A 22,997-nucleotide genomic window follows, 5' to 3' on the forward strand; every position below is an offset into this window, starting at 1 on the left:
AGTCTGTCTATAATGTCAGGGAATAAAGAATTTACCTGACATCACATGAGATATGATCCTGCATCTCAGAAATTGGGTGAAGTTTTATATTGACTTACTGTGTGCTGGTTCAGGTTTGAAACAAAGACAAACTGGAATTTATAATCTAGGATTCTCCATTTTTGCAGCTTTCAGAGTCTCCCTCTGGCTTGGATAAATGAAGGAACAATGTCTACTTAGTGAGTACATATTTCCCACTTAGCACGACATTCAGTTTGATCTTCAGTGCTATTTCTGCTGGGCAGCAAATACCTGTATTTCAGTGCTCTATGTATTTACAAGAGTGTGGCAATGTGATTGCAAATCAAATGGTGGTGGGCCAAAATACCACTTGGACAGCTCTCCGTCCACAGAGGTGGCCCCTGCCCTTCCCCTTTGCTCTCCTCCCAGTTAGCTTGCCCTTCTCTACAAGTGATTTGTTTGCTTGATTAAACGTTGAGTATTTGTTTCACATCATTGTAGTCTTTCAAGCTAGTAACTACCAGAGAAGTCAAAAGTAAATCTTTACAGTTTCTTTCTGCTTCTCATCACACCTGTCCCTCTTTTCTAGTGTTAATTCTGTTATTGACCTTCATTTCTTTTTTTAGTCTTAAATCTTTCTCCCTTCTCTGATTGTCTTCAGTTTGGCACAGATCATGTACACTTTGTAGTTTTTTCTCACTTTTGCAAGAACACTGTCTTACTTGTCTGAAAACTTTAGTTTCTTTTTGTCATGGAGAGAAGAGGAAAACAATTATAGGATAGATTTGTTGGCCTTCATGTAACAATGTCCGCTCCTGGTGTTGTGCTATAGAATACAATGTAATTTCTTTATATTAATGAATACAGTATTGCTTTATCTTTGCAGCTGTTGAAATCAATGAGAATTGTACTTTTTGCTGCTGTAGCATCAGGCTTAGAGCAGCAGAAAACAAAAATGGAACATTTAATCTGCAATTTTTAGTATGAAAACAGCCTGATATTATTAGAAATATAGCCTGTACTCATGATCCATATGAGGCCTGCTTACCTTTATCGAAAGAGACAGTCTGCATAGTGTGTCAGCACCAAATTCATATCTGAGTGAATTCTGGGAGAAGGTAGGTGAGGACAAAGATTAGGGTTCACGCTGGTAAACATTTGAAACATGAAAGTCCTCCTGAGCACAGTAAATTTTAGAAGTGATAATAAAACATTTTGTGAATAGAAACACTTAAATTACAAACAGAATTATAACCAAAGGGGCAATTGCGTAGAAATCCAGACAAATCACATATGTTTAATTTTGTATTTCCTCAATAGACTGCTTCTGCTGAAGTCAACAGTAGACCAGTCTACAGAGCTTTAGGAAATCCCACCTTACTCGTTGTATTAACACGCTAGGTTTATAAAAGAACTGTGGGTGTGATGTTGCCAGCACGTACTGGTGCAGGACATGACTGTAAGTGACACATCCCTGAGCTCGGTGGGTCTGTTGGTGGCAGTGGGCAGCAAACCTGGCTATAGACAGCAGCAGGTTTCAATACAATCTTTCCTAAACCAACAGAAGCAGAATGAAAATTAAATCTAATTGCATGAGATGAGGCAAAGCATTAGCAGCCTTTTCAAGTAATTAAAGCTTTGGAGTGCAATAAGATAAGAAACTGAACGGTTTGATGTTAACATGTAGGTGAGGCACCACTATTGTTTGCGTTTAAAAATCCACAGCAAGTTCTCCTTAGTAATTAATTTAAAAAGTGATAATACCTTGAAAACAAATGTAACCCCACAGTCATTACTCAATGAACTTCAAACTTAGAAATGATGCGCCAAATATTCACATTTGTTCTCAAGTCTTAGGCAGGCAAATTTAATCAAGGCAGCAACAACAATTAGGAGAAATTTGCCTGCATGAGAACTGGATGAGAAACTAATTCAGTAAATTACAATTAAAAGAAAACTGGATAGAATCCTTGTAGTTATTCGTTATTGAATATTCTGTCATCTCTTCACTCAGACCGAATATTGTGCAAGCAATATATTTATTTCATGAGGATAAATAAAAAATACAGTGACAATCATGCTCAGTGTCTATGGAGTTGAGCCTTTGATGATGGAAATTACTGCAGTGCAAAGATCACAGAATCACAGGATGGCTGGGGTTGGAAAGGACCTCTGGAGATCATCCAGTCCAACCCACCTGCCAGAGCAGGTTCAACTAGAGTATGGTGATTTTCATGGGGAGTGGGAGAAAGACTTGTGTGATAAAATGGTTTGTCTGTTTACAAAAACTGCTGCTGGAGCTGTGAGGACCAAAAAAACCTCAGATTAAATCGAAAGCTCAAAATGATCTTGATAAAGTGGCGAAGTTGTTCAGTATCATTAAATTTAAAAGTAGTCAAGGGAAATGCATACTAAGGAAGAAAAAATTAAATGCAGAAATAGAAAATGAGAAATAACTGGTGATTCAGCAGTCCTGTCACCCTGTATTTCTATTACAGTTACTTAAAATCTGGTCTGTGTGCCTTTATGAATGAATTAGAAGAGCTGCCTGAGCTAAAAGATACTTAAGAATTCACTTCTTTTCTTTCTGCTGGAACTTTTTAAAATAAGGGACTCAGGAAGCTTATTTAAACCATTAAAAAGTTGAGGTAGATTGGTGAGGTTTCTTTCATTGAATCCTAACTACAGGAGTTTGAACAGAAATTCAGGGAAAAAATGGCCAAACAGCATAAAAGATTCTGCCCAGTATGTTTACGTTCTTTTTGTTCTACAGGTCGGTCTTTATAGACTGACTCTTCGTAAAGCAGGAGAGCTGAGAGACCTATCAAGAAATAGATGTTCTCTGAATACCTGCACAAACATCAATGGCAGAAAATAATGCTGCAAGTCTGTTGTTTTATCCAGTCAAAAGATAAGCTGATAACCGTTTGACAACCTTTCCCATCCATAAGGCTTAGAAGGCCAGGAGTGACACCTAGTTTTAGGAGACTTCTCCTGTGGGGAAATATGACACACACCCAGGATCACTTGTGAAATTCAGATAATGCTATTTCTTAGCCTGAAAGGAGAAGTATCGTGAGCTGTACTGGCACTGGGGTGGCAGTACGTGTGCAAGTACTCTTTGAAAGCCCATAATGTCTTAAGAATATAATAAAATTTAGATGCATTTTTCTTGTCACAGCTCAGAAAACAATCTTGCACAACCCTGGATCCACTCAGGCATCGGAAATGCAACTGCAAGTTTCAATAAACAGCAAAAGCAGGTGTGAATGCTAATGTTTGAAATACTCCATTTAAAATGACAGGGCATAAGCTTTTTCCTGTTAGGGTGTTGCTTAGATACACAATTATCCACACAAAAAATATTCTCAAAACCACAGGAGGAAAAGAGTAGAAGCAGCTTTAAAGGGTGAAAAAATAAGATTGCAAGAGAAATCAAGTTTTGCAACAATATTCACCTGGAATCATGTCATCAGCTACATGAGGACTGTAGGAAGGTCAGAGGAGGTAACAGTGTGTGGCTCCAGATATTGGACACATCTCAAGAGAGAAAAGGACGTGGCTACTCCTGGGATCGGTGAGCTACGCCTTCATGTGTGTCCCTGGTTACTGAGATGGACTTTATGTATTTCTTGGTTATCATACTTTTGTTTTCTGCAGATTTTTTAAAATAGTTACTCAAAATTCAGGCATGTTTCTTCTGTCTGATAGCATCTCAGAAACCTCAGTGTTTTAGCCGAGGTTCGGCAGTGCAGGGAGCCAAGGCAGATGCTTGTGCACACACCTTGGTTTGATAGGGCCCCGATGGTCATTAAGGCAGGATTTTAAAGACCATTAGCCTCTAGTGCAAGGAAGTGTTTTTCCACAGTAATATAACTTAAATAACTGACGAGTTTGTGGACTATATTTTTCCATTATTAAAATCACCACCATTTCAGACACAATTATAACAAAGTGGCTTTCACCCAGCTGTTGTAATAGAATAGGGAAAGAAAACAAACCAGAAATAGGACTCCCTGATCATCAGGTGTGGAGAGAGCCATGAGAAGCAGCTCTGGGCCAGCTTAGGTCAATTCACAAGGAGTCAGGCTGCAACAAAAAGAAAGAACATCCCAATTTCATCCTATTTTCTGGAAGTTTTCCTTTGCAAGATGGTTTAGCGCTAATTTGGCCAAGATTAACTTGTATTCTTTCAATTTTAACAAGTTATCAGAGCACTCCAGCTGTCTCAAGAGGCAAAATTACTGACAAAACAATGGGGGTTTAGTATCTTGCTTGAGATTTGCCCAAGAAAGGTAACATAAAATGAAGAAAATAGTTTCAGTCTTAAATTTTATGACTGTAAACCAGAGTCTGGCCCCAAAAGTTTAGTAGAAAGGAATATTGTATTATTTATAAGAGCAAGAAAACCTGAAGCACTGGAAGCTTATTTGTGAACAATATGTTCATGGAGAAGTTAAGATTGTCACACTATAGGACACCTCTGTACCTTTACAGCTGAGAGTCAGCAAGAATAATGCCAGCTTGTAGGTCCCAGCTTTATTTTTCTGTGTGCAGTTTGAATTCATACTCCTCTGATTTTCATATTCCTCTGAACTTCATTCTCCGTCATCTCCTTTAGGAGAGGGCCCCTGTCCAGCATTAGAAAGATTTCCAGCCTCAAGCCCATGACTCTGCCCATGTGTTCCCTCTTCAGGGGCCTGCTTAGCGAGACCTGGGGCCAGAACTACTGGTTAGCTGGTGACGCTGGTGGCTTGGCACAGATCAGTCCGCATTTGCTTGTACAAGGGGCATAGAGGAGCAGCCAGTCCCAGCCAGGGAACTGTGAAACTGATTTAGAGACACTTCTGCTTCTTCCTTGCCTTGGTTCTGCGCCAAAGCAGCTTGGCCAGACCAGATTATCAGCCTCCTTCTGTATTTATTGGGCTACGTGTTTACAATAATGTCATGTAGTAGTGAGCAGGGGTGGGATTTTTTGGTTAGTCTTTGATATGTACTTTCTTCTCATACTGTACACGAAAAGGGCAACATGCAGTACAACTCGGAAAAAAAGCTTGCCTGCTTCTGGTAAATGAATAGAGCAAGAGTACTGCTGCTGGTGGTGAAATTGAAGCTCCAGTGTTTCTCATTTTAAGGGTCATTTATCACTCAAATTTACAAGTTAGACTACTTGAGCTGATAAATGTCCCTGCTGAGCACTCACTAGAAACTGAAGATCTTTCTTGGAAAGCTCAGCTAGAAGGTGTCAGCATAGAAAAACACACTTGGGAAACTGGCTGTGAGGAGAAGGTAAATGGATGCGAGCAGACAGGGGTTTTTATTCCTCTTGTCTTTCCTGAGGAATCTTAGTAGGGAGTACCTCTAACACCTTAGAGCTCTGTCAAGCTGGTAACACTTGAAGTTTCTTTGAAGAAACCTCACCCATTACTCCTCTCAGGTCTGGCATATGCTTCACCCTAAATATGTTGCTCCAGCTGTATCACACATGACACCTTCTCCATAGGACACAGTGTCCCCTCACCTGCCTGCTGATGTGGCCAGATATCAGCTGCACATGGCTGCACCTCCATGTGCAAGTACCCTGCATCTGGGTCCAGCCTTCATATTCGCATCTTCAGGGGATTTCACAAGACAGAGGTTTCCTTGCAGTTTCTTGGCCCCTGACCATCTCATCTGTACCCTTCCTAGCAGAGGAGATCCTTTGCCACCTTCTCCACTCCAAAATTTCCTCTCCAGAGCACCCGAGCACTCTCTTCAACCCCAGGATCACAGCCACCAGCACCTCTGGTTACCTCCATAACCTTCTCCGTCACGCAGCATCCTGCTGCTCTCTGGGGATGCCCATGGGAGCGCAAACCCCTTGCTCATGAGTAGAAACCAAGGTTGCTAGAGGAGCTGGAGAGTCCCAGCATCACCGCCCTGATGGAGCTGCCCTGCTGCCTCCCAGCCCTGGGCATAAGGAGCTGCTGCCCAGCCCTGTCTCTCATCCTCACCCAGTCACTGTTTCACATTATTTTAGGCTCATCTTTGTCATGAACCTCTACTGAAAAATATTGGTACCTCTCAGTGTCTTTATATGCCCTCCACATGCACCTCGTAACTAACAACTATATATTAGCTTTACCTTTTAGTTATTTATTGTCATTGTTGCCAATTTAATCACATTTTTGTCAAGGAAGCGTAGATTATCTTAGGCTGACTGTTTTATCAACTGTTTTTAAAAAGAATGTACTTTAAAGAGGAATGAAAATGTGGCCATGACCTTTTAGGCTGGGGTGTATATCACAGCCAGCAGAGAAATGCTGAGGGTGATTGATTCTGGTGTTCACTGATGTTATGCGTAGCAGTGTTTTGGATAACTGATAACCTGATCACAGTTGTGTGTAAACACAATAAAATTGCTACTGTAGAAAGCCTTTAATAATTGCCTGCAGCTCCTTGAAACTCATTAATGTTCAATTAATCGTCTCTTGGCTCCGTGCTGCCAGTATGGCTCCTTTCAAGTAGCGGTTGTCTCAAACACCTGGCTAATGTTTCACCAGTGGAGATGTAAGAAGGAGCAACAGCAGTGACCTGCATGGTTTTTAAGTACATTTATTAAGTTTATCATGGTGCTTTTTCAGGTCTCAGAGCAGACTGGGCATATTTTCTGGCATTCTGTGGTGGATTGGGGGCACATATGCACATTTTAATGTACTGAACAGTCATGGGAGTTAGCAAAAAAAAAAAAAAAATAAACAACAACAAACCTGTTTTAGCCCACCTTGATTCAACAAAGCAAATTTACAGTACCATTGACCATCTATTTACTGCAGGCTTTTGTGGGAACAAGTCCATGTTAAAAGAATGTTATTAAAGTTACAAAATAAGTTTGGAAATGCCAGAAGCAGCCTCCTGTTTCAACTTGAAGTGGTACATATATTACCAAGTGTGTATCTATATATATATCTATATATCTATATATCTATATATCTATATATCTATATATGTATATATATTTTTTGGAAGTCATTGTTTAGTTGCATTGTTACTTGTTATTTTCTCCATGGGATATCCGGTCCCATAGGTAGGTCACAGAGGACTGCAAGCTTGTGTGCAATACAGGTTAGGCCAGCCTTAAAAGCTGCAGTGGCATCTCGCGTCTTCAGACTCAGCTGGGTCTAACTTAAAGTGTATTAATGCACACCATGCTGGACAGACTGTTACTGTTCAGGAGCTCTGTTTCCAGATCCTAACCTAATTGAAACTAAATGTGATTGTACAGCAACATTTGTATTGGCTCTAGCAGTGGAAAAGCTCTAAAAAAAATAGTTTAAACCCAAAGAAGGGTGTTTTAATAAAGCATTCTGACAATTGTTAAAGGGAAAGTAGCTTTTTCGTTCATAGTCTGAAAATGCAAAGCTCGGTGGAAGAGCGGCCTCATATTTTCACTCCTTGGGTGAAAGCGCTGGATGCAGCAGAGGGTTTCAGTCTGTGGTGGTTTTGTCGTCTCTGAGCTGTGACCCTGTATCCAAGGCAACTGTTTCAGGATGTTAGGTGGTAAGGAGCTATAGAATAAATGAGAGGTAGTTGTGAAATATACAGGTATGACTCTGTCAGAGGCAATAAAGATGAAATGCTAACAGGTGGAATAGGGGTTGAAGGGAGCACTGGAACACAAATAGGGAATTTCAGTCTCGAATTTCTGATTATGATAGTCTTCCCTGGTGCAGTATACGTGTTAGTTCATAAAGACTAAGTAAGACTATAGAAAGCCATAAAGTAAAGCAAGTGTGGAACAGTCATAAAACAAAATTGGCTAATCTTAGTCTATCTGCGTTCTGTAAACCTCATCTCTTGGGGATATACCCTTCAAGAGCTTTATATTGCAAGAGCTTCTTTCCGTCTGGAAGCACAATTCTGGTTGTAGGAGTTTTGTTTATTTTGAGAAATCATTTGTTTAAGAAGTTATATTCAACAATTTTAGTTTCTGCTGATTCCTTTAAGTATAATAGCATTATTACGAGGTGATAAAGGTGATGCTGCTCTCTTGATCTAAGTGCTGTTACGCTCTGGGGTTATAAATCATTGCTCAGTTGTGCTGACTTGCTGTGTGAGGCAACACTATGGCAGGACATCTGCATAAGAGCTGAGAGGCAGGCTGAAAGAAGCAGAGACACGCGATGCCATGCTAAAGGCGGGAAGACTTTCTTGTGTTCAGTTTTCGAGATGACCAAAACTTTCTACCGTCTCTGGGTAAATACATCTTTACTTGAAAACTGTCACCTCTTTTAATCTCAAGAAATGGTAGGACAAGGTAATTGCCACATCAGTAGGCCTGAGAGAATTCACAGGTACTAAAGCTGCTGTTCCTTTTTTGGTTTCTGGCACCAACAATCTCTTTTAATAATAAAAAAAAGGGTAAAATAAAAGAATGGAAGAGCAATTAGACGGCACGTAAGCCTTCCCAAGTTTGCCCAGTTGCACTACCTGTTGAATCAGTCACCAGTTTAAGTAAATTAAAAATCCAGATCAGCACAGTAGTAACCACAAAATATATTATGCAAGTGAGGATGAGGGATTCATTAATTGCCAGCACTTACTCATGAGAGGCTGCTGAAGGATAAATGCTGTCTGAGGGTTTTTACCAACTCAGGTCTACTGATTCTGTGTGTTTGGGGAGAAGTATCAAACAGCTGAAATTAATACTGCCGCAGAGTTTGTATCTGAAGTGGTGGATCAGAGTGGGGCTGAATTAGCATGAGGGAGGTTGAAATATTGTATCTGAGTCACACAACATCAACCCCAAGGTACCTGTACAGTTTGTGTCGGGGCTATGAAAAATGCAAAGCGTCGCTGTGGTTCTTTTCTTGTTCTGTCTCCGAAGCACAGGCAGTTCTGGATGAATTTGTTTCACACAGGTGTCAGATGTACTTAGCCTTGAGTGGGGGCTGAGCTCAGGCGTGTGGTACAGAACACACCAGGACTAACTGCTCGTGGTCCAGGTGGTGCCGCAGGGACAAACCCAGCTGGCAAAGGAAGGCGCTGTGCAGAGTGCACTTCTGTGTGCTAGCTGCTGAATGAAGTTACGATGCCTGCTTTGGTCGTACTCTTCTGCCTGTTTTATTTAAGTCTTAACGCTCTCATTGCTGTGATGGGTCCTTTCACAATGCATAGCTGTGTACCAAAGTTTGGTAAAATTATTCCTCAGAAATCTTCTTAAACAAACCGCATCAAAAATATAAAACTTCACCACATCTCATAAATGATCACCAGAAAGTACTAAAAAAGCTTCAGCACATTTACAACTTAATCCAAACTGTCACTATCTCTTTTTTTTTTTTTTAAATTAATAAGTGTGTCTAGCCATATGTGTGACAATAAACTCATTTATTTTGATGGTGATGTTCGCATGCTTGCTGTGAAGCACATGTTCAGATGCTTTGCTGACAAGGCATGGGTGAACAGATGCCTTCTCCATAACAAGCTGTCTGGCTGTCTTTAGCTAGCAACTGCAACAGGCTCCCCAGCTTCTTCTGGCGACCAGGCACTAATGGGTATTCATCACCAAATGAGAAGGTTCCCATGAGCAGCCATCCGGACCCAGATAACAGCTTCACCCCACAGAGGAGGAGGAACTGAGAGGAGCTTCCCATTCCCCTGTGGTAGGCCTGGCGCCCCAAGGTCAGCGTTGTGAGGTCTGCTCAAAGGTGGTCTTCTCACACAACAAAATGGAGAGACTGTGGGTCCAGAAAACAAAATCTACTGACCCATTTGGTAATTTTGTTTTCTGGTAGAACCGTGTAATTTTTTCACTGTCATTTAAAGGAAAGACTGCTTCTACTGACTGTACTGATGATGCAGTGCAGTCCAAATTGCTGGCATACAGATGCTTCCAAGCATTCCAAATCTGTTGTGAGAGTGGGACCACCTCTTTCCTTACACACCTTTGTGTCATTTGAAAGATATTTCCAAGCTTACTTGTCAAGAGCATTTAAATTCTTTTATCAACAAATGTGAAATTCTGTATCGATGAAGTATGAAGGTAGCAGAAATAAATTATCCGGAAAAATACAGCCATTACTAAAGTAAATTAATAGATTTCAAGCAGCAATCTCAACTCATTATCATAGGGAATATTTTTCCTATTGCTGTTTAAAGGTGTGTTATGATAATAAATTGGATTTAATTATTTCATTATGCTCTATGCTAAAATTGCCTTTTTCTTTGCAAACTTTTGTTGATGTGGTCTGATGTTGATATTTACGTCCCTGAATGTTACTTGCTCAGCATTTTTGTGGAACAACAAGGTAAAGAAATTTCATCATGTGGATTTTTCACAAACCATTAATTTGGATTAGATGTGGTTATTTATTCGTGGGACGTGAGCAGTCACCTCAATCCCATCAATATGCTTTTTGACTGAACTACTGAGCATTTTTACAGGGAACAATAGCAGAACAAGGGCAATACCTACAGAATTGAGTTTCAGAAGAATCTTCCTGATAGTATGTGAAATATATGTCATTCTTTTTCATAAAGTAATTGGCGTCAGCATGTAACATGGAGCAAACTTGCTGTATTTATTTGTGTGCAAATTTAAGATTACTTTTGCTGTTATTTAAGCATCTGTAGCCACAAGGCATTGCTTTTTATGTATAAGATTATGTGTATGAGTAATGTCAAAAGACAATTCTTCTAAAGAAGAAGTGAATTAATATTGCTGCTGGATCTTTCCAGAGATTGTATACTCTGCTTTTTCTGTTTAACTGTGCAGCAGGGGTATCTCACTGATGGTTGTGCCTTCCTTCTGTGATGATATCAGGTGGGCTGGTTGCAGCTGGGATTTGGTTAAGACTTTAAAGTGCTGTTATTTCTAAAACAATATTCAATATTTGGGAGGTTTGGGGTTTAGTTCTTGTGGGGGGGGAGGGTGTGTGTTTGGTTTTGTTTGCTTGGGAGTTGGTTGGTTTGTTTTTTTGTTTTTTTCCTGTTACACAACTAGAAAACCTTGTCTTCTCAGCAGGAATGGTATAATCAGACCTGGATAACTGAAGCATTATGCTGGGTTACAGCTTGTGAACAGAGAACTTGAACTTTCCATCAGGCCATGCTGGCTCACAAGCATGGAGCAGGGCAGTGGCCTCTTCACCTCATCCCTCCACAAAGGGGTTTGGGCTCAGGAATGCTTCCACCTGCATTTACAGAGTCCTGTTGTTCTGTTAATGTGCAGCTTTTCATCTCTGCGAGGATTTTTTGCCTGTTCTTAAGTTTTAGTCATCTCATTGAGCTTTCTGGTGCCTTCTTCGTTCTTTACAAAACTTGGTTTCGTGCTGGCCTAAACCTACTTAGAGATAGCACTCCCTGTCCACTGAGATAGGACCTTTGTTAAGTTACCTATGTCCTGAGTTTACACATGAAAAACTGTATGTCATTAACATTACCCATTTATCTCCACACCTTAGGTTTTGGAATGACCACACCAGCAACCGTGGCTGGGAAAGTATTTCTAATCGTTTATGGCCTTTTCGGGTGTGCCGGAACGATCCTTTTCTTCAACCTCTTCTTGGAGCGCATTATCTCCCTCCTGGCGTTTATCATGAAGGCGTGCCATGAAAGACAGCTGCGAAGAAGTGGTCTCCTACCTCCCAACTTCCGAAGGGGCCCAGCTGTGTCGGGGGTGGGCAGCCTTGTGGGCTGGAAGCCGTCCGTTTACCATGTGATGCTGATTCTGGGAATTTTTGCTATTACCCTTTCGTGCTGCGCCTCTGCCATGTACACGGCGGTGGAAGGATGGAACTACGTTGACTCCTTGTATTATTGCTTTGTCACCTTCAGCACCATCGGCTTTGGAGATTTTGTAAGCAGCCAAAATGCTGCGTATCAAAATCAGGGATTATACAGATTCGGAAACTTCATATTTATATTAATGGGGGTATGTTGCATATACTCTCTTTTTAATGTCATCTCAATCGTAATCAAGCAAGTTTTGAACTGGGTGTTGAAAAAATTTGAATGCAGATGTTGCCCAAAGTGCCATAAATCAAGTGCCCGCCTCGGACGTCGCAATGCCATCACTCCAGGAGCCCGCCTGCGTCGACATAACATCTCAGTGGATGCTGATGGACAGTACGACAGTGACACGGAGGGGAGGAGGCTCTCTGGAGAGATGATCTCCATGAGGGAGCTCACGGCATCAAATAAAGTCTCCCTGGCCATTTTGCAAAAGCAGTTGTCCGAGACAGCCAACGGCTACCCAAGGAACGTTTGTATCAATACGAGACAAAACGGTTTCTCTGCAGGGGTGGGCGCTCTAGCCATCATGAACAACCGCTTGGCAGAAACAAGTGACTCTAGGTAGAGTTTTTGAAATTCATTTTGTTTATTTAATAAAAATAAAATGGTGATTAGGGTGGAATTGTCACTGTAAGCTACTGGAAAGTCTTAAAATTCAGAGACAGTCTTGGTATTCTTTGGGCGTTCAGCATTTTAGTTTCTGGGGGTTTTATAAGTCTTCTCTAATATGCAGTAACATCTTTACTGTAGTGTTACAGTTTTCCCCAAAGGGGTTTTTGGAAGAGACTTGCATGTCTTTGATGCAGAATATGATGCAATTATAGAAGGATGGTGTGCATGGTTAGGATGGTGTCAAAACCAACATGCTCTTCTCCAGAACATAACCTGAACACAAACTCTGTTAAAATAGATTAAATGGGCAATTTTGGCTCCAGATTCAAACTTGGAGTTGATAAGGTTTGGCTAAACCAGTATCTCACGGTTTGTTGAAGTCTGGATCTGGCCCTGAACTTTGTGCTCAATACTCTTCAGCAATTCCTCATAGCAGGCCTGTATATAACATACACGTAGGTGACTGCAGTTACACCAGCTTTAGGATGACTGTGCTTCACTGGAATAATCCTACTGACTTCAATGGTAGAGGATTGAATGGGTTGAATCCCCTGACTAGAGATGATGGGCTTTAGCCAGTCTTGTCTGAAACGCTACCTACTACCTAACTCTTAAAAGCCAGGGGATTATCAAGAACAATGTTAGAATGTGCGAAACTGTTCCTACCTACTGAATTACTGAAAACAGGCAATTGTCAACTTCAGTGCTGACTTCATTTAATGCAAGAGAAGCCAGTATGCACGTCTGGTGTCAAATCATTTCTTTTACATGAAAATAAGTAGATAAAATGAATGTAATGTTGTCCTAAATTTGCATCTTTTACTTCTGCAATACTGCTGCAGAGATTCACAGAAATTATTTCCTTGCAGTTCTTTGGGGGCCCCAACCCTGTACTTGTTTCCCACATTGTGTAGGTTATACAGAAGAGCATTGCTTTGGAGCTCCCCTAGAAGCTGGCTTCCACCAAAACATAGCTGTTGTCATAAATTGTCCTTAGGCTGTTGCTACTGTCTTAAGTCATATTTAACCTGTGCTAGCTCAAGCCACTGAAGAACCAGAAGCAAACCTGGGCTAAGTGTCTAGTTTAGCATGACAAACAGGTGCAGAGGAATTGCTGCGAATCTCCTTCAGAAATACATGCACAGCTCTGGATCGTTTCTCTAAGTTCTCTATACTATGCCACTCCTTTAATGCTGTGAAGGTAATGAAAAGGCTTCTGTTGATTCCAGCAAGAAATAAAATTTAAGCTTAAAGTCTGAGAAGCCACAATTACCTGCTTTTGAAAACTGCTTGGGAAGTTATAGACAAGACCATGAATAGGTTGATCGCTGAATAAATTGGAAAAGTTGATGCAAACAAACTAGGAATATTAGAAATGTTCGAAAATATTTCCATGAAGCTTCACATAGATGTTTTACTCTGTTTACTTACTTTGTTTTGCATGGGTTTGGGGGATCCATCTTTTTGCTTTCCTTTAAATTTGCAGTAGTGGAAAACATTTTGGAATTTAACCTTGGAAAACTAACTTTCCATCTGAGGTCTTGCACACTTATGCCTGCCAGCTGAAGTATAGCAGTGATTGTATCTTTTGCCTAAAGGAGATGGAATCAGAGCAGCAGATAAACCATCACACCTGGATCTGCATCATACTATAAACATAGTCACAGCTTTTATCAAGATGCATTTGGCCAGAAACACTCAATCATGTTTGTGTTCTGTTTGTAGCTGATACAGATTCATATTTAAGAGTATGTGGTACGGCAGAGACAGCACTCAAGAGATGTTCATCTGGCAGGAGCTTCCTTGGTGGCAGAGAGACTCCCTAAGGTCCATGTGTCTGAGTGCCTCTATCTCAGATGCTACATTTGTCTGGCCCTTTGAAGAATCAGACAGAGGTCAAAGGGTTTGGTGATCCTAATTTGAAGCCCAGTGAAGGCTAAATTTAAGCAGGATGTGTAGGGGCAGGTCGTGGTTTGGAAAGACTGACTACAAAGACCCAGTTCAGGAAGGCTTCTTCCAGAGATGCAGGAAACATCTTTAGAGCAGCAGAGGCAGGGAATGAAAATTTGTTCTTTTCTCTCAGAATTACCCACAAGGGTAAATCTCTTTAATGATGAAGGTTTATATGTTTGTTTCTTAAGAGGTTGAATGGGGCCCTATTATCTTTTTGCAGCAAGACATCTCTTAGGGTTGTGCCTTGGTATATTTGCCATTACAGAGACAGTTATTCATTACAATGGATGCTGCTATGTGAAGTGTTGTGCAAATCAAGGCAGACAGACTCTGTCCCGAAGGACTTGGGAGTTTGAAGAGACAGGACCCCAGATCACAGCAGAATTACTTAGGTTTATTATTTTACTCATAAAACATGTTCAAATGCATTAACATTCTGTGAACTCAAGAACTATATTTTTATGATAACAAAATTGCAAATTAAGGGGTTTTATTTTTTCAGTAAGCTGTTTTTAAAGGATAAATATTATAACTATGATAGGGACCTGTTTAAATGTTTATAAATAGTTTTCAAACTACCTATTCCTGCCTGGAAATACAGTGTAGTAATACAAAATTGTGCATACCTCCTCTGCTATTTCTGTACTTCTTCTGAGTCCAGTCAAAGGCAGACATGGCATCTGGTATAATATGATTTGAATGTTTCCAAGCCTTTTTGGTACCATTGGTCACAGTGGTGCCATTGCAGGACCCTTTGTAGTTCCTATAGACTCCAAGAGGAGTTGGATTAGCTCCTAGGGCTGGGTTCCCCAAGGGATTTGGGCATCTGTTTTCTGTTCTGTGCACTTACGTCTAATGTTTCTTTACTCCCAAGATCATTGATAAACGCCATTCTGCATCTCCGTAGCCTCATAGATCTATAAAAGGCATGCCTAAGTGTCTACCACTGCCCCTGTTTCTTGCAGTCCACGTATCTCCAGAAGCTGACACAACTCAACCACAGTGAACCCCAGCTCATATATGGGCCCCCGTAAAAAATCCCCAAACCCATCTGGCTCAGCAAGGCCAGTTTATGAGAGGGTACAGAGCATGGTTAATGAGCTGGATCTCGCTGGGGAGCATCTTACGAGGGGTGGCCTTACATTCAGTAGCCAAGTTACTTTTCAAGGATGCGTGAAAACCAAGCTCCAGATCTCTTCTGCCCGCTAACCATCACCCGTGTGCATGGGTACATGAGCCAAGATGATGTAGGAGATTGGAGATCAGTCTTTCCTAGTCTTCCCTGCTCTTTCCTTAGTTTTTTTTTTTTTTTTAATGACAACTTCTCTTTAAACTTGTCAGACTTGGGCACCAAACTCCTCTCTTTTGATTGTGCATGGTCCAACTCAGGATTCCCTGGGGCAGCCTACTCCTTTTGTGAATTAAATGCTAAACACGCACCAGCTGCACCAAGTGCAATTCCTCCTGGTATTTCATTTTCACAGACAAAACAGATACCTGCAATATCCGGACACAAGCTGAAGCACAAGAAATCAGAAGGAAACTGAAGGAAGAGAGTGGGACAGTGAAAGCACACTGCACTAGATTGCACTTTCTTTTAAGGTAACGGGGGTTCTATTACATTCGTGATTTTTTTTTTCCCCAGGTTTTGTTTTTGGACAGCCTCGAAATAGTGCAGTTAGCTTAGGACTTAAAAGTTCGTCTTCCCTGATACTACACCCTCTGCACCACCCTGCAACACAGCAGCAGTGACTCCTACCTGGCACAGACCCAGACACCCCAGTTGCCCTCTGAGCAGGTGGGCAGCACAGATGGGAGCTCAGATCCCATGCCCCTCATTGGACTTTGCTGTCTGAGCCTGAGAAGAGCATCCAGGAGCAGGAGAAAGCTGCAGGACTCAGGGCTTCTCCGGGAGCCAGGCCCTAGTGAGAGCACTGATTGCACAGGCATGAGCTGCTCGGACCTCCAACAAGAAGGGAGGAGATATTGTTTTCACCTCACCTTGCAGATGAGAATTAGAATTTAAGTAAAAATTTATAAGGGACAATGACCAAATTCAACCAATGTCTTATCTTTCCCCTGGAACTCAGGGCAGAATGGTTACAAGGAACATTTTCTTGTGAAACCTGTAGTGTTTGGCAAGTTGCTACATGTACTTCTTGGGGTTGATCTTCCCTGTGTGTGTCTTGGACAAAGTTTGGAGTCGCCCTGAGATGTCACCTGATTCTGTTTGGTTTCTTCCTATCTGCAAACACAATTCTCATTTTGTGCAAAAAATTCAGGTTGCTTTTTATTTCCTTGCAATGCAAAGGATGTCCTTCAGATGCCTTAGATGTTCAGGGAAGCAGTCTCATTAACCTCAGTTGTAGATAAATGTTTCTGAAGGATGAGGCTGTAGTTTCCCTGTCTCCCTGTGGAAGAAGCATTGCACAAATAACTCCATTGCTGCTAGCAAGACGTATGAAGGTACTTTAGGCAGTGGTTGGGGGCCGTGCAGCAGTAGGCACAACTGAAAATGGAAAGAAGAAGGTCTGTTATAAAGAATATCTGTGCCTCTTTGACATGTACATGCTAACTGATAACCCAGTTGCCAGCTCTGCTTGCAGCAATATTTACTCATGGAAGAGAGGAGAGGCAAAGAAACCACACTAAAGCTCTGGGTGACCACCCCATGCCATGCTGGGGTTACCCAGAGATGCACAGGGTTGCTGCCCATTGCTGTAGCGTTGGTGTCCCTGCACATCTTCAGCCCTGGCCCATAGTCCCTTCTCTTCCCAGCTTTCTTTGGGTGAAAATTCGGGTATACTATGACCATTTACCTGTATTTCAGTCATGTCTTGACTTGCTACTGAAAGGAGGGCTTCAGCAGCAGTGGAGGCCATATAGCCAGGCACACGAACTAGCTATGAACTTGATTGCCCATGTGGGCTGAATTTATAATCATATGGAAATTAGCTGTAACAATGAGACTGTTCTCACTTTTTTGTGTTTTTCTAACCTTTAACTTGAAAAATATTCAGTGACTAATTATTACAATGAATGTTCAGAGCTAATCTAAACAAAATCATACTTTGCTGATTGCTAGCAAATCTATGGATACGGCTTCTGCTCTAATTGGATTACTAATGTGCCTTTCCAAACCAACACACACTTTCAATGTTATATTTAAATTATACAATAAATGTTATGTTACATAATAAATTCAGTTAGGGCATATTAATACTTGACTCACACAAAATAACTAATGAAGTGTGCATTACGCATTGTACAACCAATATGCGATTTCTTTTTTGTGAATACATCCGCATTTGAGCTCATATATTGCTTTTGTGAATGCTCATGCAAGGAAAACAGAAGCATTACATTTTGGAAGATGCAGGAAGGTGTAGCCAATTCCACCGAGATCTGACACACAGGATATGCACAGCAAGTGATTCATTATGCATTGTAAATATGTCGTGAAGCAATGGCACAGGGGAAGGACTACTTCAGTTTACATGGCCACAGTCTGAATGCAGCTATTAATAAAGACACATGCCTTTTTTCTTAATCTTTTTGTTTATTAAATAGATAATATCCACCCTTGAATTAGAATATACCTTTGGATGTCAAAAAAGAAAAAAAAAGGCAATTCCCTAAATATTGCATAGCCAAAAAGAGGTATAGGATCAAATCCAAACTTTCAACTCTCAGGAACCAACGTGGTGTAGTTTTACTTTGAAGTGGAGTTGCAAACCTGCAGCCTTTCTATCTGTTGTATTTAGTCCTTTCTTGGGATAGGAAAGAGACAGTAAATATGGATATGGTTTGTAGCAGAGTACGCAATAGCCTGACAATTTAGCATGAGGGGAAAAAAGATACAAGCTTTTCCTAAGGTACAGCAAGTGTACTGTTATCAAGGAATGAGAAGTGTGGGGAAAGGGAAAGGCTCGGGAGTGTTTTCCAGCAAATCCAGCGGAAAACCAAAGACTTGCTTTGCTCTCCATATGCATGTGCATGATGCCCCATCACAAAACGGTGAGACACTGTCACAGCCCCAAGTAGCTCTCGTGGCACAGAGGCTCAGCTACCTTGTCTGGAACATGCAGTATTTTGTGAGATACAGGGCAAAGAGAGAGGGACCACATGCTTGCACTCACCATCCACACTTCATTTAGGAGGTGAACACTGTCAAGGGCTGATTTGGGGAGATCACCCAGCCTACGACTGGAAGAGCAGGCATGCTGATCCCTTGCAGTGATGAACAATATTTTGGGTCCATCATAGGTGCAGATTCCCATGTCCCTAGTCCCCCCAGCCCCATGACCACGCCATGCACAGGTGTGTCCCAGCCAGCTTCCAAGCCTGGGCTCAGCACAAAGATGTGAGTGGATTTGAAATTGTGTAACATCATCGTCCCAAGTGTTTTCAGGCTTAGGCCTCCAGCAGTTGATGCTTTATCAGACCGTCTGAGAAGTACAAAGATGTCCCTGTAATCTCTTTGTGCTTTGCAGACTGTAAGAGTACTTTGTAAAGCCAATGAGTCAATGCAAAATTAATGCTTTTATAATAAATCACAATAAACAACATGAAAAAAATTACTGATATTTCTGACAGTGTGCAATTCAAACCTCAAGTTTTGTCTCAATGGCTGTCATTTCCTAATTTTTGTATTAGTGAATCAGTTTTATTCCCTGAAAGTAAAATGATGTCTAGAAATTTTTTGTCTGTAGTAACATCCATGGGCTGTACAGGCAGTGCAAAAATTAAGTTCTAATTCTATTGTAAAACCTTGATATCAAAAGCACAACATCTGAAAAAGTTTTGTGTGTATATATGCATTATTCATTTACAAAAATTAAAAATTCAATTTTTCTACATATATAGACATCCTTATCGCTCACAAGAATACTACTTTGTTGTATATCCTCTACAAAAATATTAGTTCAAAATTTCAAGCCAATTTAAAATACTTTAATTACAACTTATCTGCTCAAAAGTATTCCCGTTTATATTATTTCTTTTTAAAGGGGCACAGCTTGGTAGATATCTTCATCTGAGCTGGCATTATTATCTCCTATTACAAACATCAAAAATTTTACTTCTGCAGTTGATTCTACTGGTTTTGGTATTTGCTTACTTCTGTATTCTACTAGGTGTGAATTACAAAATGAATGATCAGTGTTCTGCTAATTTCTGCTTGGTGTCACTTTGCCGTTTGCATTTATTACAAGCAGCTGAAATGTTAACACTAGCAAATAAATCGGCAAATGTTCCCAGACACACCAAAATTAGACACTTCTCTGAACATTTTTGTTTTAAAAATTATTTTGCAAAGTCTGAGTTTCAATTACTTGTCATGGTTGGAATTAGAAGATAGATAATTTTTCCTTCCAACAGAAATCCTTGACATGAACCCAATGAAAGATGCTAAAGATCGAGTTTTAAGTGAAAAGACCTTCCTATTTTATTTGCCCATTTTATCTAATTTGTTTAAAAATTTTAAAATATAGTCAGAAGGATGAAAATCCCACTTGGAAAATGCCCTATGCTGTACGTTCACTCCTATGAATCAAACTTCTAGAAGGATTAAAACCGAGGCTGCCGTATTGATGCAACCACAATTACATGTACAGACCTTCCAAACCTGTTTGGCAATTGCAAACTAAGGGCATGCTAATGTAATTCTAATTCAGGCAAAGAAACATAAATAGTAGAGCTCCACTCACCACTAACCACTGGTACACAGCTATGACTGCTGGCAACTGTGCTATAGGAAAAGGCAAAAGAGAAAAAAGACTGACATTATATTGAGCCACTCTTGAAACGCACATCACAGTGCTGTAGCCTGTGCTCGACTGTTCCTGGCCACCTTTGAACCTCAGTTTGTTCCCAACACTGGAGTGTTTGGGACCCAGGTGCAGTTATCAACTCTTATCTTCAGCCTCTGCGCCGGCTAAGCAGTAATGTTGTGATCCTGCTTTCTTCGTAAAATCTACAGAGAGGTTCGTTTAGGCTTTCTGTGTAATGACAGCACATATAAATATTACATGATGAATCAGTTACCAATTCTGGTTATATTTGCTAAGAGATCTTTATCAGTAAAAAAGGGAAAAAAATTATCTTACCGCCCTACAAGTACAGTGAAGCAACAAAAGTGCTGCTCCGATCAGAAGGTAAGGTGCTAAAATACACAACTGGGCCCCAAAGCTCAGGCACGCCCCACGAAATTACTGTAGCATTTGTTTCTAATGCTCCATGCACCTGCCTCTGGGGAGCCTCTGTTTCTGACACCACTGGGGTAGTCAAGAGTTATGTTTTCTTCACTGTATGTAATCAAAGTATATTTGAGGACATGCCTCGGTCTGAATAGTGCTCAGCGATGGAGTTGCCTCCATCCTCAAATGTAAGCGCACCCGTGGTCAAGGGACCCTGAATGCTGGTCCAGTCCCCAGCAGAAAATGGACCTGCCTCAGGGTGTCTGTGGTTTTTGGAGAGGAGCCGAAAGTCATGGCAACCTGCAGCTGCCTCCTCCGGCCAAGTGTCCTGGGGCATGGGACCCATCCCACCGCCAGCCCCTGGTCTGCAGCCAGCAAATGTTCTGCCAGGAAAGTGGTGCAAATCATCAGCAGTGTGGTCATATCCATGCCTTCTTAATGGGCTAAAAGTATCAGAAAGTATAGAGAGCATTTTCTATTTTAATGATCAAAAGGGCGTTGGCCATTATTCACAGCCTACACACAAGATGTCATAATTTTCAGTTTTCCTATGCTGATCATTCAATCCATTTGACAGTTGACCTTCAAGTGGTCATGGTTTTTCTACAAAAAAAAAAAAAAAAGGAAAAAAACAAAAGAAAGCAAAACACCCAATATTAGCGTATCAGAAAAGCAAAAATAATCCTAAATGAGGCCATAATGAGGTCATATGCAAAAGCTGTGAGCAGAGGTGCCTCTGTTTGCAGCAGCCAGCTGCTTCCCCAGCAGTGGGAGAAATCTGGGTTCAGGAGAGCACCAGGTGGATGTTTGGGGTGCTGAACATTGCCCTGCGAACAGCTGCAGCACCAAGACTGGCACTTTCTGAACAAGTTTCTGCAGCTGTTTCTACACTGTTAGGGAAATTTCCAGTACTGAAATCAGAGGATGGTAGCAAGTCTTAGATAAGATTTTTAGTGTCACCAGTGGATATGGGTATTAGCCAGGGACTATCGTAACACCCAAGAGGAATTTCAGCTGAGTGTTGGCCAGAAAAAATGGCATTTCTCTGGCCAGCGACAGTCACGGCAGGTTTCAGTGCCTGGCATCACTCAACATACTCCCAAAGGGTTGAATGGTACAGAAATTACCTAAACAAGCTGAAAGAGCTGGTAGGTTCTGTGAAATAAATGCTACCGTTGCCTAAGTCTGGAATAACTCAGTTGAATTGCAGGTAGTAAATAGCCTAATTAAGCAGATGTAATGACTTTTAAATGCTTGCTAGAAGTCAAAAGGAGCTGCATGTATTTTTCCAGCACAATTTCAGTTGTGTTTACTGAGTCAAGAAATGAAATGAAGCAGCATAAATTCCTGTAAATCATTGATTACAAAGCATAGATTTTTACTCTTTCAGATGTTGTTTCCCAGCAAAACATCAAACTGGAATAAATTTCAAGATTAAAATCTATTTAATCAAGTGGCATCTTTTAAAATGCTTTAATTCTGTGTTGACAGGAACCTTGCCTCCAGCACATACCATAATTGTAAGTGCTTTTAATGAAATGGTCCCATTTTTGATGTCAGCTCAGGATATTTCCACTCTAAGATCTTTGAATGAAGAGGACTAAAAGCCATATACTAAGCCAATTAAATACAGATCACATTTCTACTAGTATGCTATATACAGTTTGCAAACAAAAATTGATATTTTTGACTTGGCACCCCTTCATTCACAGAAGCACAGTTATGGAGCTGGGATGCAGAGACGGCTGATGCGCAGCCGCATTACAAAGCGATGCAGAGGTGTTGGTGGAGGATGTGTAGAGCTGCTGGTTCATGAGACCATGGAAGAACTCACTGGTGGTGTTCAAGGTACATTCCTGTGTGTTTTTAATGCTGTGATACACAACCGAGTCTGAGTTCTGTACATCTGGGAGGATGTCAAATTCCAGGTGACATTCAGGTTGTTGCAATTAAGTTATTACAAAGACTTTTGAAATAAACAGGAGAAAAAAATGTTGCCTGGGATGTGTATGCAAGTACTTTTCTTTTCTGAACATGGGGAACAGGGGGTAAGGCAGAAGCGCCTCCTGACTGAGAGATCCTTGGAGACCAGGGAGCTGTAAGGGGAGACCCCACAGCCCCCCAAGATGCTGGCTAAACCATGTACGGTCAAGCAGAGCTGTGGAGGATAATAACTAGTGTGACATGCTTCTAATGTACATGATGGTCATCTATTAAAGTCTGCAGCTGACCCTTTGCTTTACAGTAAAATACAAGAGCAGATGGAAACTGTTTGCTCTGTAAACAGTTATAAAGAACTCCCTATATATCCCCTCTCCCCAGCTCCCATTCAAATCGATAGGATCCATCTGTCCAAGGTATTAAGATAAATCCTGGAAATTCTGGTATTGACTAGAAAGGTGCTTTAAAAAATCAATCGCACTACAAACAAAGAAATGTCACTGCACCAGACATGGAGGC

The 22,997-nt window shown here is 41.0% G+C and overlaps 1 protein-coding gene across 3 annotated transcripts in view; it reads left to right on the forward strand.

The window, feature by feature from the left end:
- KCNK12 (potassium two pore domain channel subfamily K member 12) overlaps positions 1-22,517 on the forward strand; it is a 29,469-nt gene extending 6,952 nt beyond the window's left edge. The window contains exons 2-4 of one of the 3 annotated variants that reach the window (XR_011738161.1): positions 11,445-12,336; positions 15,825-15,942; positions 22,250-22,517. Coding sequence is in view for 2 of the 3 variants with exons in the window: in XM_071805899.1 (XP_071662000.1) it covers positions 11,445-12,336; positions 15,825-15,861 (929 nt within the window). In the remaining variant the exon portion in view is untranslated. Of the gene's footprint in view, positions 1-11,444; positions 16,337-22,249 lie in introns of those variants that run through there. The other 2 variants (XM_071805899.1, XM_065834835.2) reach the window with 2 other exon arrangements.
- Positions 22,518-22,997: the final 480 nt, after the last annotated feature.

Source organism: Patagioenas fasciata, chromosome 3 (genome assembly GCF_037038585.1).
Source record: "Patagioenas fasciata isolate bPatFas1 chromosome 3, bPatFas1.hap1, whole genome shotgun sequence".
Classification (NCBI taxonomy): domain Eukaryota; kingdom Metazoa; phylum Chordata; class Aves; order Columbiformes; family Columbidae; genus Patagioenas; species Patagioenas fasciata.